The 14,941-nt window shown below is 36.8% G+C and overlaps 1 protein-coding gene across 1 annotated transcript in view; it reads left to right on the top strand.

Moving 5' to 3' along the window:
- Positions 1 to 9,621, top strand: part of ABCA6 (ATP binding cassette subfamily A member 6) — a 60,131-nt gene extending 50,510 nt beyond the window's left edge. Inside the window, exons 28-39 of the mRNA XM_025363642.1 lie at positions 62 to 153; positions 846 to 966; positions 1,573 to 1,690; positions 2,622 to 2,713; positions 3,103 to 3,257; positions 3,766 to 3,841; positions 3,918 to 4,012; positions 4,975 to 5,094; positions 5,291 to 5,431; positions 7,142 to 7,221; positions 9,057 to 9,112; positions 9,249 to 9,621. Of these exons, the coding sequence (XP_025219427.1) occupies positions 62 to 153; positions 846 to 966; positions 1,573 to 1,690; positions 2,622 to 2,713; positions 3,103 to 3,257; positions 3,766 to 3,841; positions 3,918 to 4,012; positions 4,975 to 5,094; positions 5,291 to 5,431; positions 7,142 to 7,221; positions 9,057 to 9,112; positions 9,249 to 9,350 (1,248 nt within the window). The 3' untranslated portion in view covers positions 9,351 to 9,621. The remainder of the gene's footprint in view (positions 1 to 61; positions 154 to 845; positions 967 to 1,572; positions 1,691 to 2,621; positions 2,714 to 3,102; positions 3,258 to 3,765; positions 3,842 to 3,917; positions 4,013 to 4,974; positions 5,095 to 5,290; positions 5,432 to 7,141; positions 7,222 to 9,056; positions 9,113 to 9,248) is intronic.
- Positions 9,622 to 14,941: the final 5,320 nt, after the last annotated feature.

Below are 14,941 nucleotides of genomic sequence, written 5' to 3'. Positions count from 1 at the left end.
AAATGTTTAAATAATATTTGTGAACCTATGCCTAAATATAACTGTATTTCTTTGCTCGTAGCCCTACTTTCAGACTTTGCTATTCGTTTTTGTTCTAAGATGTATGGAACTAAAATATGGAAAGAAAAGAATGCGAAAAGATCCTGTTTTCAGGTTGGGATGAAATTTAACTTTATACTTAATATCATATTTTAACATTCTTAGATGGTATCTGCGCTATCATCTTGTTAATACAGATTTACATCTACAAGGGAAGCACATGTTGATTGTCATGAGGGGAGGTGGATTGCTGCCTTACTGCCAAGAGATAGAATTCCCAGGCAGAGTTCTGGCTGTAAGCAGCTGTAAGAAACCTTCACTCCATCCAAAATTTAGTAAGCACCCAAATATGCCATTCTCTCCTCCGAGATAATTGTGCATCCTTGAAGAGAAAAGATGGGAAGGAATTGATTTAGCAACATAGTTGAGTGTTTTAAAAATGGAGGGCGTAGAAAGGGTGAGCAGTAAATGATGTTGAAAAAAAATCTGGTGTGATGAAGATGGGCTCAGACTGAGTAGAGAAAATGAAAGTGACATGGATTTTAAAGAGAAAGGAGCAATACCTGCTGATAGATTTGAAAGGGTCAAAGATTCTTACTGGAAGAATGGCAAGAACACCAAGAAAGGGATTCTGGCTAGTGGGACAGGAGTTCTTGGCAAAAGCAGAAGTGATGTTGACAGTTATCATCACATCATCACCTGCATGTTAGAGAAGAGGACAGTAGTAAAATCACAGGAATGCTGATTTTTGACACATCTTTTAACAGTTAGAATACCACATGTAAAACATTTCATTTTCTCTGTAGAATTTCCCCCCAAAGTAGAGATGCTAAACCAAATCCAGAAGAACCCATAGATGAAGATGAAGATGTTCAAGCAGAAAGAGTAAGAACAGCAACTGCTCTGACCACTTCAATCTTAGACGAGGTAAAAAAGCAAGGGGCAAAATGGATGTTAATGGAGATATTCAAGAACTGTCAAGAACAGGATGTGATACGCTGGGTTTCATTTTGAAAGTTTGGATTTGGTGCATTTCTGTATTATGCGTCCAGGATACTCCAAAGAAGTGCCTGCATAATCAAGGCACTTCACTTATTTGGAGTGTCCTAGAAGCTAAAAAGAACACAAAACCTAATGGTTTTGTTTTTCTTTTGAGAAAAGTGGGCTTTCATAATTAGGGCTGTAATTGCAAGATCAAACAAGACCTCATGAGTTAAAGAATTTAAGTTAGATTTGTCGAAGAATGCTAAATAGAGATTAAGATTTTCAGGGTTACTCTATCTGACTATTTGACATGGTTCCATGAGGTTAGCCATCCCTCTTCTGGCAAGACAATGAGCTGCTTCCATGAAATTCAGTCTATTTAGAAGCAAGAAATATTTTCTACATTAATGAAAGGGTATTACCTTTAGCAGCATGAATTACTCTCAACTCAAAATATGGTTTGGTTTATGACATAAGGCATGAATGGTTCCAGCAGAGAACTAAAGTCTCTGAAATTTAAGAGGAAAATCATGCTGTCATCTCTCCTAGAAACCTGTTATAATTGCCAGCTGTCTACACAAAGAATATGCAGGCCAGAAGAAAAGTTGCTTTTCAAAGAGGAAGAAGAAAATAGCAGCAAGAAATATCTCTTTCTGTGTTCAAGAAGGTCTGTAATAATCCCTTTTACAATTCACCATTATTTTTAGAACTACCTATTGAACATCTATGTCATAGGCACAGTTTTACTTGCTGAAGCATTCATTCATTTATTCTATATATATTTATATTCTATATATATATATATATATATATATATATTTTTTTTTTTTTTTTAGTGTGCCAGGGAGTGTTTTAGACTCTGGAAATACAATTATGAAGGAACTAGACAAAGAGAATCCAGGTAGAGGAAACAGTGAGGGCAGGGACTCAGGCACATTTGGAAAGGTCTTCAGCCAAGAGGCCACTGGATGCATCCATAAATGGAAGGGATAAAGCTATAGAGCTGAGCAGTGCCCGATTAGGTACAGCTTTTGAAAACAGCAATGAGTTTGTGTTTTGTACAAGTTAGCGGAATACCATTGGAGAGTTTTTAGTGAACTTGTGTCACATTTAATTTATATTTTGAAAAGATTACAGATTGGCTATTGTTTGTTTGTCAGTTTGGTTGTGGGGGGACAAGTTCAGAGGCTTTTATATCAGTTGGGATGAAAGATGATGGTAACTTGGACACAGGTGGTTGAATTTGGGATGAAGAAAATATCCCTAACTTCTCAAGTTTGACAATCATTCATACATGCACTCAGTGCATCAGCCATCTATTATGGAAAACAATTGGGCACATTTCCAACTGAAACAAGTAATCTGGGGGCGGGGGGAAAGGACAGATGTATTGACATCAAATTCACAAGGTTTGCCGTAACATTTGGCATAATTACAGAAAATAAAGAACATGCTTTGGTGACATGGATTACATATATGTTATCGATCTCAAAATGGTACTAACTGAAGGGTGCAGAGATCTTAGAAGATTTCACTGGAGCAAAAGGTTTATGTTGTTCAGTATTTCACTTCCAATATTGATAGTCTGATTCTTTCAGGTGAAATTTTGGGATTGCTGGGACCCAATGGTGCTGGAAAAAGTTCATCTATTAGAATGATATCTGGGATCACAAAGCCAACTGCTGGAAAGGTAGTGAGGAAATGGTTTCCATTTCCCAAACAGAAATTCCATGATACATACAGAGTCCATCTTTGTAAGACTATACCCCTCTTAAAATTTTTACTGGGCATCAAGTGTTTATAACAGGACTTGGAATATTACCAGAAACCAATTACCTTCTCCTCATCGGTTTCTCAGGAACTACCTGAGCTTATTAGGTCTCTTTTCTCCTTTGCATGTAAAACTATACTTTTATATTAGTACTTTAAATCATTTTCTGTAATAAATATATGAAGTAATTTCTATAGTATTTATTTGACGGTTAAACAATGTAGGCGTTTATATATGTCGGTTTCTGGAGTAATTGCACTATTGGAAAAAAGGCTGCATGCCTTTCTAAAGCTCTTTTATTTTTTTAGGTGGAACTGAAAGGCTGCAGTTCAGTTTTGGGCCACCTGGGGTACTGCCCTCAGGAGAACGTGCTGTGGCCCATGCTGACGGCGAGGGAGCACCTGGAGGTGTATGCTGCTGTCAAGGGGCTCAGGAAAGTGGATGCGAGACTCACCATCGCAAGGTACAGATGGGACCTGCGATTCCTTTGTGTCAGAATGCAGGGAGACTGTTGCAATGATGATGAATTCACTAATAAAGAACGGAGAGTGAATATGATATCTCCACCCTTCCGGAGTGTCAGTGGCACAGCAGGGGTGAGGGACAAGACCTGACTTCCTGCATCCCTGAATGAGAGATCTTTAAAAAATGATTGTATAAAATAATTGACAAGGAATAAGTGAATGAATCACCATAAGTCATCATCCATTTCAGTTTTCTAATTTAAAAAACCTGGACATGAAATAATCATCCATTTTCAGTTTCTCATTCAGAATTCTAGTTTTTCCTAAAACTGTTTATGAAGAAAAAAAAAAAATCTTTCATGTTCCAAAATCAATCTCTTTTTTAAAATTGTTAGGATTTTGAAAATAATATTGCTAAACTTCCCTCCAATGCCATTACTGTTCTGTGTGCTTGGATTTTCCAAAAACCTTCTCTTGACCAGATGTCCTCATTCTGTTTTCTATCAGATTAGTGAGTGCTTTCAAACTGCATGAGCAGCTGAATGTTCCTGTGCAGAAATTAACAACAGGAACCATGAGAAAGGTATGTGTGGTGTCTGATGCTCTATGGAGAGCTGGTGTGGTGTGGCAGCAAACAGGGGTGTTTTTCTGCATTGCAGTTGTGCTTTGTGCTGAGCCTCCTGGGAAACTCACCTGTCTTGCTCCTGGATGAACCATCTACGGGCATAGACCCCACAGGGCAGCAGCAAATGTGGTGAGCATCATTATACCCCAGAGCTGCGAGATGCACATTAGGGAATGTTGCATATTTTAACTGATCTTGGAAAATCAGTCCTCAAACCCACTGGTTCCTGATTCAGTGGACATAATTTATATTATCAGGAAAACAAATATTTAACCAATAGATGATCTAATCTGCATGATGTTCACATGGTATTCAGGTTTAAAAAACCTCACATTTTCTTGGGGTTTTAGGTTTTTAATGTGGACTGTTAAAATAGAAAAATATTTTGCCTTTTAATTATTGAGATGTCTATAACTGTTTCCTCTTTTTTTCCTTCTACTTTGTTTCCTTGGAGACTATTAACTTCCTGACACAATTTTCCGATTTTTTTTTCCTTTTTAATGTGACCTGTCAAATTAGTTCCTCCAGTTTTTCTCAGATTTATTCTTTTTCTTACTTTCCCATCTAGGATTTACCCTTTGGAATAACAAAATCTTCAATCTAGTTTCATATTTGTCACTGTCCAATACTTTTCCAACTTTAACAAAAACTTTGTTATGGCAATTTTATACAAACATAGAGAATCGCTTATGAATCCATTATTCCCAAGGAGAAGTTTCAGCAGATATCAATAGAACCAATCTCCTTTCATCTATATCTTCACCTACTTCCTTTCTCCACCTTCCAATTATTTCGAAGGAAATACAAAGCAGCATATTCTTTAATTTATAAATATTTCAGTTGGTATCTTCAGAAGATAAGGAGTTTTGTTAACTCTTAAAAAAAGAGTTTTTAACTCAACTACAATATGATTAGCACATCTAAAAATATTTAATAATTTTTCTTTATGTTATCAAAAACCTAGTCAGTGCTTACATTGCACTATTTTTTTTGAATTTAGGATCTGAATGTGATTCATATATTGTATTTTATCTTGTTTTTGTTCTGCACTTAGTTATTTTAAATACTGTTAATTTTTTTGCTCACTTCAGGCAGGCAATCCAGGCAGTTGTTAAAAACACAGAGAGGGGTGTCCTCCTGACCACCCATAATCTGGCTGAGGCAGAGGCCTTGTGTGACCGTGTGGCCATCATGGTGTCTGGAAGGCTTAGGTGGGTGTTTCTCCAGAGCCTGCATTTGATGCCCAAAATGAGATTTCCCATGGAACGGGCAAAATCCCTGTGTGGCTGGAGCCCTTCCGTTTGGCTTCCTTGGTGACACCTTTTCTTCTACATTTGAAATTTAAGAATAACATTAAAAAATTAAGGGCAATTTTTTTTTCCAACATATTCTCTTTCTTGCCCATAGATGCATTGGCTCCATCCAACACCTGAAAAACAAACTTGGCAAGGATTACATTCTAGAGCTGAAAGTGAAGGAACCTTCTCAAGTGACTTTGGTCCACACTGAGATTCTGAAGCTTTTCCCACAGGCAGCAGGGCAGGAAAGGTGAGAGGGGCTTTTGATTATGAAGAAATACAGAGGCTTTATCCACTCAGTGGTTTCCTTTTAGCTGGGTGAGAAATTCATAGTGATTTTACTTCATAATAAAAGTTAGGGACCGCAGAAACTGATTTGTTCAGTATTCCAGATTATAAGAGATTGAGACGTACTCAGGAAGCTGTGTCCCCCCGGGGCAGCCCAGGCACACCCTCCTTGGCCATCCCAGGCTGATCCCCAGCTCTAGAGGGGGACTTGGAAAGACTTGGGGAAAGGAACTTCTCATGACTGAAACCCACACAGGACCACAATGGTGTCCTTCCTGGGCCTCCTTATAAATGCTTGACATATATAAATATTTAAAATGTAAAAGATGTAAATATTTAGGGTGAATTTTCCCCATAGGAAACAAATGGCAATTGAGATAATCAAAGAGTCTCTCTTTAACGGAATTTTCATACCTTAAAATGGAGACCGGAAAGGGGTGTGTGTATGTGTGTGTGCATGCCCACATATCTGTGTGTGTGTGTGTGTATGTGTGTGTGTGTTTGTGTACGTCTGTATGTTGTTTGGGGGAGGGCAAGAAGGTGGAGCAGAAACTGAATTTGAAATTGCCGTGGAGGGATAAGCACATCAAAAAATAGGACATAAAAGCTACTATTTTATTTTAGCCCAGTGTAAATGTAATTAAATTTTCTAAGATAGATATCAGAACATGTAACTTCGTCCCATTCCCAGACGTTTGGTGTCACAAATCAGAGAAGCGGTTTTGATATAGGTGGGAAGATCGAAAATGATAAGACAGAAAGAGCAGGGGCTGGTCTGAAAAGGGCCAATCCTGGACGTCTGGTCAACCTTAGTGCCACCTGGGAGCACCAAACCCCTGTTTGGGAATAGGGCATGAGGGTTTACAGCCAGAAGTAGCACACAGAAGCAAGATGCCCCAAATCAATTACAGCTCTTCCTTAGAGGTCAGGGAAGTATTTAGTTAAAGTATTTTGTGTCCTTCCTCTACTGCTAACTCCAACTCTCCCAACCTCATGTTATTCTTTACAACTTAGACTTCTGGGAGGAGGGGGAATCAAGGAGATTCTGAGGTTTTTTGATTGGCAGCCCCAGCTCTATCGATTTCCTTACTTCTGGATGGCCCTAGGGCCTAGAAAGCCTTCAAAGTAAATATGTCTTCCCTACAGATCTTTTGCCAATATCAACCTCCATCTCCAAGATTTGCCACTATTTATGGTTTTACAAAATAGTCCTGAATTTACTTTTGTTTAAATGTTTATATTTTCCATTGTAAATGTAATGCAAATTGCTGGAAATGTAAGAAATAAAGAAAAAAATTCATTCATTAAAAAAAACAAAACAATGAATTAGCTTTCTGATGACAAAGATGAACACTTATTTTGGGTTAATTGCCAACCTAATTTGAAATAATCAGAGGGAATAGTTCAGAATACCAGATTTTCAACAAGCAAAGGTTTTGCATAAGCTGAGCACATATATAATTATGCTGAATTATTACCAGGAGAGCTGTCTGCAACAGCCAGATACCAAAAATCATTTCAAAACAATGCTGTGATTTCATATTTAAGCCATACATTAATTTGCATTACTTTTATTTTAAGAAGAAAATTGTTGGTAATATCCATATTTGTTCTGATGCTCATTTTCTCCCCTTGAAACTCAGAATTGAATACGACATCTTCCTATTTTCAGGTATTCCTCCTTGTTAACCTATAAGCTGCCAGTGGCAGACGTTTACCCTCTATCGCAGGCCTTTCACAAATTAGAGGCAGGTAAGTGTGACCATATTCAAATAAATCTTTTGAAGAATTAACTCACACTAAAATAATAATTTAATGGAAGCTAATTGGGTAACAATTTTTTAAAACAGGCCCGTAGGGCATGATTTTTAAGAATCCTAATGGTAGGTAATGGTGTGATTTAACCCCAATTTAGGTTAATCTGACTCTATGAAAAGAGGTTAATCTCCAGTGCAGGGACTGAAGCTGCAGGAAACACACATGCTTGACTGTTCTTACTGTGAAGCCATGGCATCCCACCCTAAAAGCCCCTGTGTGTGGCCTGCTTTGCCTACATATATATAAAATCCATTCACACCAAGTGTCCCAAATTATTACTTTACTCCCTTTCTTTCCTTACATATCCACCTCCTTCCCACTTTTCTCCCTCAGTAGATGCCCTTGCTTTGTATTTCACTAATAAAATAGAAGCAACAGAGAATGTTTCCATCCATCCATCAACCTCCTTGTGTCTGTGCACGTGTATTTGGCCTTCCTATTTGAATGATAACTTCGACCGTCCCCTGGATTGTGTGTAACTCCTCTTGCTAATTGAAATTGTCCACACTCTCTCTCCTGTCATCATTTTCTCTGCTTTCGACCCCATCATTCCCAACAGCAGACCATCGTGGTGTAGTTTCTCAGCACAGCATAATGGTGAAGAACTCAAACTCTAGAGCCCATCTTTCTGGGTTCTCAGCCCAGGCTGCTGCTTACTAGCTGGGTGACGTTGGGTGAGGTACTCAATCCCTGCATATCTAGATGGTTCATCTCTACAATGATGGATACTGTTAGTGCCCACTTGGCCAGGTTGTTAGGATTAAATGAGTAAATATTTTAAGCACCTAGAACAATGCCTGGCTCATTATGTTTGACATAATGTATGTCATAATGTATATCTCTGCTTTGTTCCTTCCACACTAGACAGATGACTTTCTAGTTCTTCCTAAATGCTGCCAGACATGTAAGCTCCTGCCTCAGGACTTTGTACTTGCTAATCCTTCCTCCTGGAATTCTCCTTCCTAAACATCCAGGCTTCTTCCTCCCATTTTCAGGCGTTGGTTCAATTATTACCTGATTACTGTGGCCTTCTCTGACTATCTGGCAAAAAAGAGTGCCTAGTGCTCCCTATTTATTTTAATCAGCTTTATTTTTCTTTAAAGCCACTATCATTAACTTTATCATATATTTAAGTGTTTGTGTATTTAATGTCACTAATTCCTCCCACTAAAATGCAAACGACATCAAGGCAGGAGTATTTGACATCAAGGCAGGAGTATTTGTCTATTTTCTTGACTGTTCTATTTCTGGCATCTACGAGTGCCTCACACCTAGCAGATTCTTAGTGTATAAATGGTGAAGTATGCACACATGGATATGTGAATCTGGTGACAACTGTCACACAGACTTTTTGGTGGGGAAGTCCAGCAGAGAGGTGATACAACAGATGAACTGGATGAAGGGAGTTTCGAGTTCTCTTAAAGAGGATGGGATAGGATCTTCCTCATGTGTAACAATATTTTGACCAATGATTAGTTCTTCAAAGAACATATGTATCTTCCAAATACATATGCATGCAATACCAAAACAAATATTACTGAAACATAATATGAGAAAATGATAACATCAATATTAATATAGTATGTATTTACATTAAATCTGTGTGGCTTTCATTATTTTATCCTTATATCAAGTATTTGCTTATTCAACTTTATCTATTTATGTTAATGATTTACATTTTTATTATTTGTGATTTTGAAAAAATTCTTGGTAATAAATCGTAAGCATCTACTATTAATACTAGTCTTTTTTTTTTTTTTTTCCATTAGTGAAGCATAACTTTAACCTGGAAGAATACAGCCTCTCTCAGTGCACATTGGAGAAGGTAAGTCAACTGGTTTGACTTTGTATCATCCTGGTAAATTTCACATGAAAGCAACATGCATTTTCCTATTCGTTTGGAAGACCAACAACTTGATAATCTCTCTTCCTTCTTTCTTTCTTCTTTGTCTCCTAATTAGGTATTCTTAGAGCTTTCTAAAGAGCAGGAAGTGGGAAATTTTGATGAAGAAGTTGATACAACAATGAGATGGAAACTCCTCCCTCATTCAGATGAACCTTAAAACCTCAAACCTAGTAATTTTTTGTTGGTGTCCTATAAACTTATGTTTTATGTAATAATTAGTAGTACATTTGATTTTAAAGATCATTTAAAATTAACATCAGGTGTATTTTGTATATTTAGTTAATAAATACATAAATTTTAAAATTTTTCTTCCTCTTAAACATAGAGGTGATAGCAAACCTGTGATAAAGGCAATACAAAATATTAGTAAAGCCACCCAAAGAGTCAGGCACTGGGTATTGTGGAAATCAAACTATATAAACATAGAATTTTTTAAAAAATGACTTTTTTACCTTTTACTAAAAACATTCTCTTGCTGAAATATGTGAAGGGTATATTCAGTAGCCAAGAGTTGCATGACTACTTCACACCAGTTCATGATACAACAGGTATACAGGTTTTCTTTTATAAGCAAGTACAACTCAAGAGTCTTCTGAAAATGTCCCAGAAATTGCTTTAAAACTCACAAGTATGGGGCCAGGCGCTGTGGCTCACGCCTGTAATCCCAGCACTTTGGGAGGCCAAGGCAGGTGGATCACGAGGTCAGGAGTTCAAGACCAGCCTGGCCAATATGGTGAAACCCCGTCTCTAATAAAAATACAAAAATGAGCCAGGCGTTGGCATTTGCCTGTAGTCCTAGCTATTCGGGAGGCTGAGGGAGGAGAATTGCTTGAACCCAGGAGGTTGCAGAGAGCCAAGATCGTGCCAGTGTACTCCAGCCTGGGTGACGGAGCGAGACTCTGTCTCAAAACAAAAAAAAACACCTCCCAAGTATTGAGAGGTCCTTAGACATACAAGTAGGCAACTACTCACATTGAAAAGTAGTTCCACGATACCTTTTGAAAATAAAGGGAGTCACAGTAGTATTTGAACAACATTAACTTATTGTTTTCAGGGGGTGCTAATTTTCCTTGTCGTCTTTGAATAGTTTTATGGGATTTGATATTATTTTAAAATCATTTCTCCCTTATATAAGTGTATGTGCATGTATGTATATCTATATATTTTCCACATATCTTTTATATTATTTAATTTTAAAATATCTGTCAGTTTAACATATTACTTTATTCTTTCCCTTAAAAATAGCTATTTAATTCTGAATATCACCCCCCAAAAATTCAAAGACCAAGCAGTATTCCTTCTGTGATTTTTTTTGGTGTTCACATATTGTACATAATGATAAGGGGTTCAATTCAACAAGAAGAGTTAATTATCCCAAATATATATGCAGTCAACATTGGAGCACCCAGATTGTTAAAACAATGATTTCTAGACCTACGAAAAGACTTAGTGAGACAAACAATAGTAGTAGGGAACTTCAACATCCCATTGACAGTGTTAAACTGACCATTGAGGTAGAAAACTAACAAGAAATTTTGGACTTCAATTTGACACTTGACTAATTGGACCTAATAGACATCTAGAGAATACTCCGCTGATCACCACAGAATACACATTCTTCTCATCTGTACACAGAACATACTCCAAGATTGACCACATGCTCAGACATAAAGCAAGTCTCAATACAGTTTTAAAAGTTGAAATCATACCAACCATACTCGCAGACACAGTGGAATAAAAATAGAAAGCAATACCAAGATCTCCCCAAATCATGGAATTACATGGAAATTTAAAAACTTTCTCCTGAATGACTTTTGGGTAAATGACGAAATTAAGGCAGAAATAAAAAAATCTTTTGAAATAAATGAAAGCAGAGATACAACATACCAAAATCTCTGGAATGCAGCAAAAGCAGTGATAAGAGGGAAGTTTATAGCACTAAATACCTACCTTAAAAAGTTAGAAAGATGTCAAATTAACACTCTAACATAACACCTTGTGGAACTAGAAGAACAAGAACAAAAGCCCGAAACTAGCAGAAGAAAAGAAATAACTAAAATCAGTGCAGAACTAACAAAATTGAGGCCCAAAAATCCACACGAAGAATAAATGAAACCAAAAATTGGTTTTTTGAATGGATAAACAAGATCGACAGACAACTAGCTAGACTAAAAAAGAAAAAAAAAAAAAGAGAGAGAAGATCCAAATAAGCACAATCAGAAATGACAAAGGCAACATTACCACTGATCCCACAGGAATGCAAAAGCTCCTCTGAGACTGTTATGAATACCTCTATGCACACAAACTAGAACATCTAGAGGAAATGGATAAATTCCTGGAAACATGCAATCTCCCAAGATCCAACCAGGAAGAAATTGAAACCCTAGCAGACCAGTACCAAGTTCCAGAATTGAACCAGTAATGAAAAACCTACCAACCAAGAAAAGACCCAGACCAAATGGATTCACAACTGAATTCTATCAGACTTACAAAAAAGAGCTCAGCAATTTTACTGAAACTTTTCTAAAAATTCACAGATGAGGGACTACTCCCTAACTCACTTTATGAAGCCAGCATCACCCTAATACCAGAACCTGGCAAAGACACAACAACAAAGAAAACTACAGAACAATATCCCCAATGAATATAGATGCAAATATCCTCAGCAAAATGTAAGCAAACTGAATTTAACAGCACATCAATAATTTAGTTTACCATGATTAACTTGCCTTAATTCCTGGGATACAAGCTTGGTTCAACATACACAAATCAATAAATGTGATTTACCACATAAAGAGAATTAAAAATAAAACCATATGAGTATATAATTAGGTGTGGGAAGAGCCTGTGATTAAATCCAACATCCCTTCATGACAAAAACCCTCAACAAAATAGGCATTGAAGGAGCTTACCTCAAAATAATAGGAGCTATCAATGACAAACCCACAGCCAGCATTATACTGAATGGGCAAAAGATGGAACCATTCCCTTTGACAACTGGAACGAGACAAGGATGCTCACTTTCACCACTCCTGTTCAACATAGTACTGAAGTTCTTGCCAGAGTAATGAGGCAAGAAAAGGAAATAAAAAGTATGCAAATAGATGGCCACACAAAAAATAAATACCAAGGAATATATCTAGCTTATCTAATCAAGGAGGTGAAAGATCTCTGTAAGGAGAATTACAAAACACTGCTGAAAGAAATCATAGATGACACAGAAAAATATAACATGCTTATGGATTGAAATAATAAATATAGTTAAAATGGCCATACTCCCCAAAGCAATCTACAGATTTGACACTATTTCTACCAAACTATTAACGTCATTTTTCATGGAATTAGAAAAAATATTTTAAAATTTATATAAAAAAGTCTGAATGACCAAAACAACCATAAGCAAAAAGAACAAAGCCAGAGGCATCAGTATTGACTTCAAACTATACTATAAGGCTACAGTAACCAAAACAGCATGATACTTGTACAAAAAAGACATATAGACCAATGGAACAGAATAGAGAATGCAGAAATAAAGCCACACACCAATAGCCATCTGTTCTTTGACAAACAGACAAAAATAAGCAATTGGGAAAGGACTCCTTATTTAATAAATGGTGCTGGGATAGTTGGCTAGCAATATGCAGAATAATGAAAATGGACCCCCACCTTTCACCATATACAAAATTTAACTGAAGATGAATCAAAGATTTAAATGTAAGACTTCAAACTGTAAGAATCCTATGAGAAAACCTAGGAAACACCATTCTGGACATCTGCCTTAGGAAAGAATTTATGACTAAGTCCTCAAAAGCAATTGCAACAAAACAAAAAATGGACAAGTGAGACCTGAGTAAACCAAAGAACTTCTGCACAGCAAAAGAAACTATTGACAGAGTAAATAGACAACCTAGAGAGCGGAAGAATATATTCATAACCTATTCATCTGACAAAGGTCTAACATCAAGAATCTATAAGGAACTTATTTCAACAAGCAAAAAACCAATAATCCCATTAAAAAGTGGTAAAAAACGTGAACAGACACTTCTCAAAGGAAGACATACAAGCAGCCAACAAACATGGAAAATGCTCAACATTGCTAATCATCAGAGAAATGCAAATCAAATCCACAATGAGATACCATATTATACCAGAGAGAATTGTTATTATTTAGAAGTTAAAATACAGCAGATACCAGCAAGTCTGTGGAGAAAAGGGAACACTGCCACTGTGGAAAGGAGGTTGGAGATTTCTCAAAGAACTTAAAATAGAACTACCATTTGACCCAGCAATCCCGTTATTGGGTATATGACCAAAGGAAAATGCACGCAAACTAGAAACCCTAGAGTAAATGGATAAATTTCCAAACAATCACATGACCTCATATGTTCATCACAGCAGTATTCACAATAACAAAGACATGGAATCAACCTAGATGCCCATCAGTGGTGGATAGGATAAATAAAATGTAGTACATATATACCCTGGAATAAAAAGGAACACCCAGCCATAAAATATACTCAGCCATAAAAAGGAACAAAATCATATCCTTTGCAACAACATGGACACAGCTAGAAGCCGTTATCCTAAGTGTAGTAATGCAGGAACAGAAAACCAAATACCACATGTTCTCACTTATAAGTGGCAGCTAAATATTGGGTATTCATGGACATAAAGATGGCAACAATAGTCCCCCAGGGGACTAATAGACAGGGAAGGAGGCAAGGAGAAACTAATAATTGTTTACTATACTCACTGTCTGTGTGATCTGTGTGACTAGATCATTAGTATCCCGAACACAGCATCATACAATATACTCATGTAACAAAGCTTCACATGTACCTCCTGAATCTAAAATAAAAGTTGAAATTATAAAAATAAAAATATTTTTATGATCAATGAAGAAAATTTGTATAATAGAGAAAAATATAGAAATTAAATAAAATTGAATAAAAGAATCACCATGATGTTAAGGAGAGAATGGAGCAAGACAGTAGAATAGTTCTTACTACTGATTGTCCTTCTATAAAAACATCTATTTGAATAACTGTCCACAAAAAGATCTTCACAAGAGCTAAGAAAACCAGGTGATAAATCACACTACCTGGTTATAGCATAATAAGGAAAGAGGCCAGGTATGATGGCTCATACCTATGATCCTAATGCTTTGGGAAGATGAGGTGGGAGGATCACTTGGGACCAGGAGTTCAAGACCATCCTGGGCAACATAGCAAGACCCTATCACTACAAATTCCAAAAAAAAAAAAAAGTGAAAGTTAGCTAGGTATGGTGGTATGTGCTTGTAGTCCAAGCTACCCAGGAGGCTGAGGTGGGAAGATTGTTTAAGCCCAGGAGTTTAAGGCTGTCTCTATCTCTTTCAGTTTTGCTCTGATCTTAGTTATTTCTTGTCTTTTGCTGGCTTTTGAATTTGTTTGCTCTTGCTTCTCTAGTTCTTTTAATTGTGATGTTAGGGTGTCAATTTTAGATCTTTCCTGCTTTCTCTTGTGGGCATTTAGTGCTATAAATTTCCTTCTAAACACCGCTTTAGATGTGTCCCAGAGATTCTGGTACATTGTGTCTTTGTTCTCATTGGTTTCAAAGAACTTATTTATTTCTGCCTTAATTTTGTTATTTAGCCAGTAGTCATTCAGGGCAGGTTGTTCAGTTTCCATGTAGTTGTGCAGTTTTGAGTGAATTCCTTAATCCTGAGTTCTAAGTTGATTGCACTGTGGTCTGAAAGACTGTTTGTTA

This window comes from Theropithecus gelada, chromosome 16, assembly GCF_003255815.1.
Source record: "Theropithecus gelada isolate Dixy chromosome 16, Tgel_1.0, whole genome shotgun sequence".
NCBI lineage: Eukaryota > Metazoa > Chordata > Mammalia > Primates > Cercopithecidae > Theropithecus > Theropithecus gelada.
This window is presented reverse-complemented; position numbering and strand designations above follow the sequence as displayed.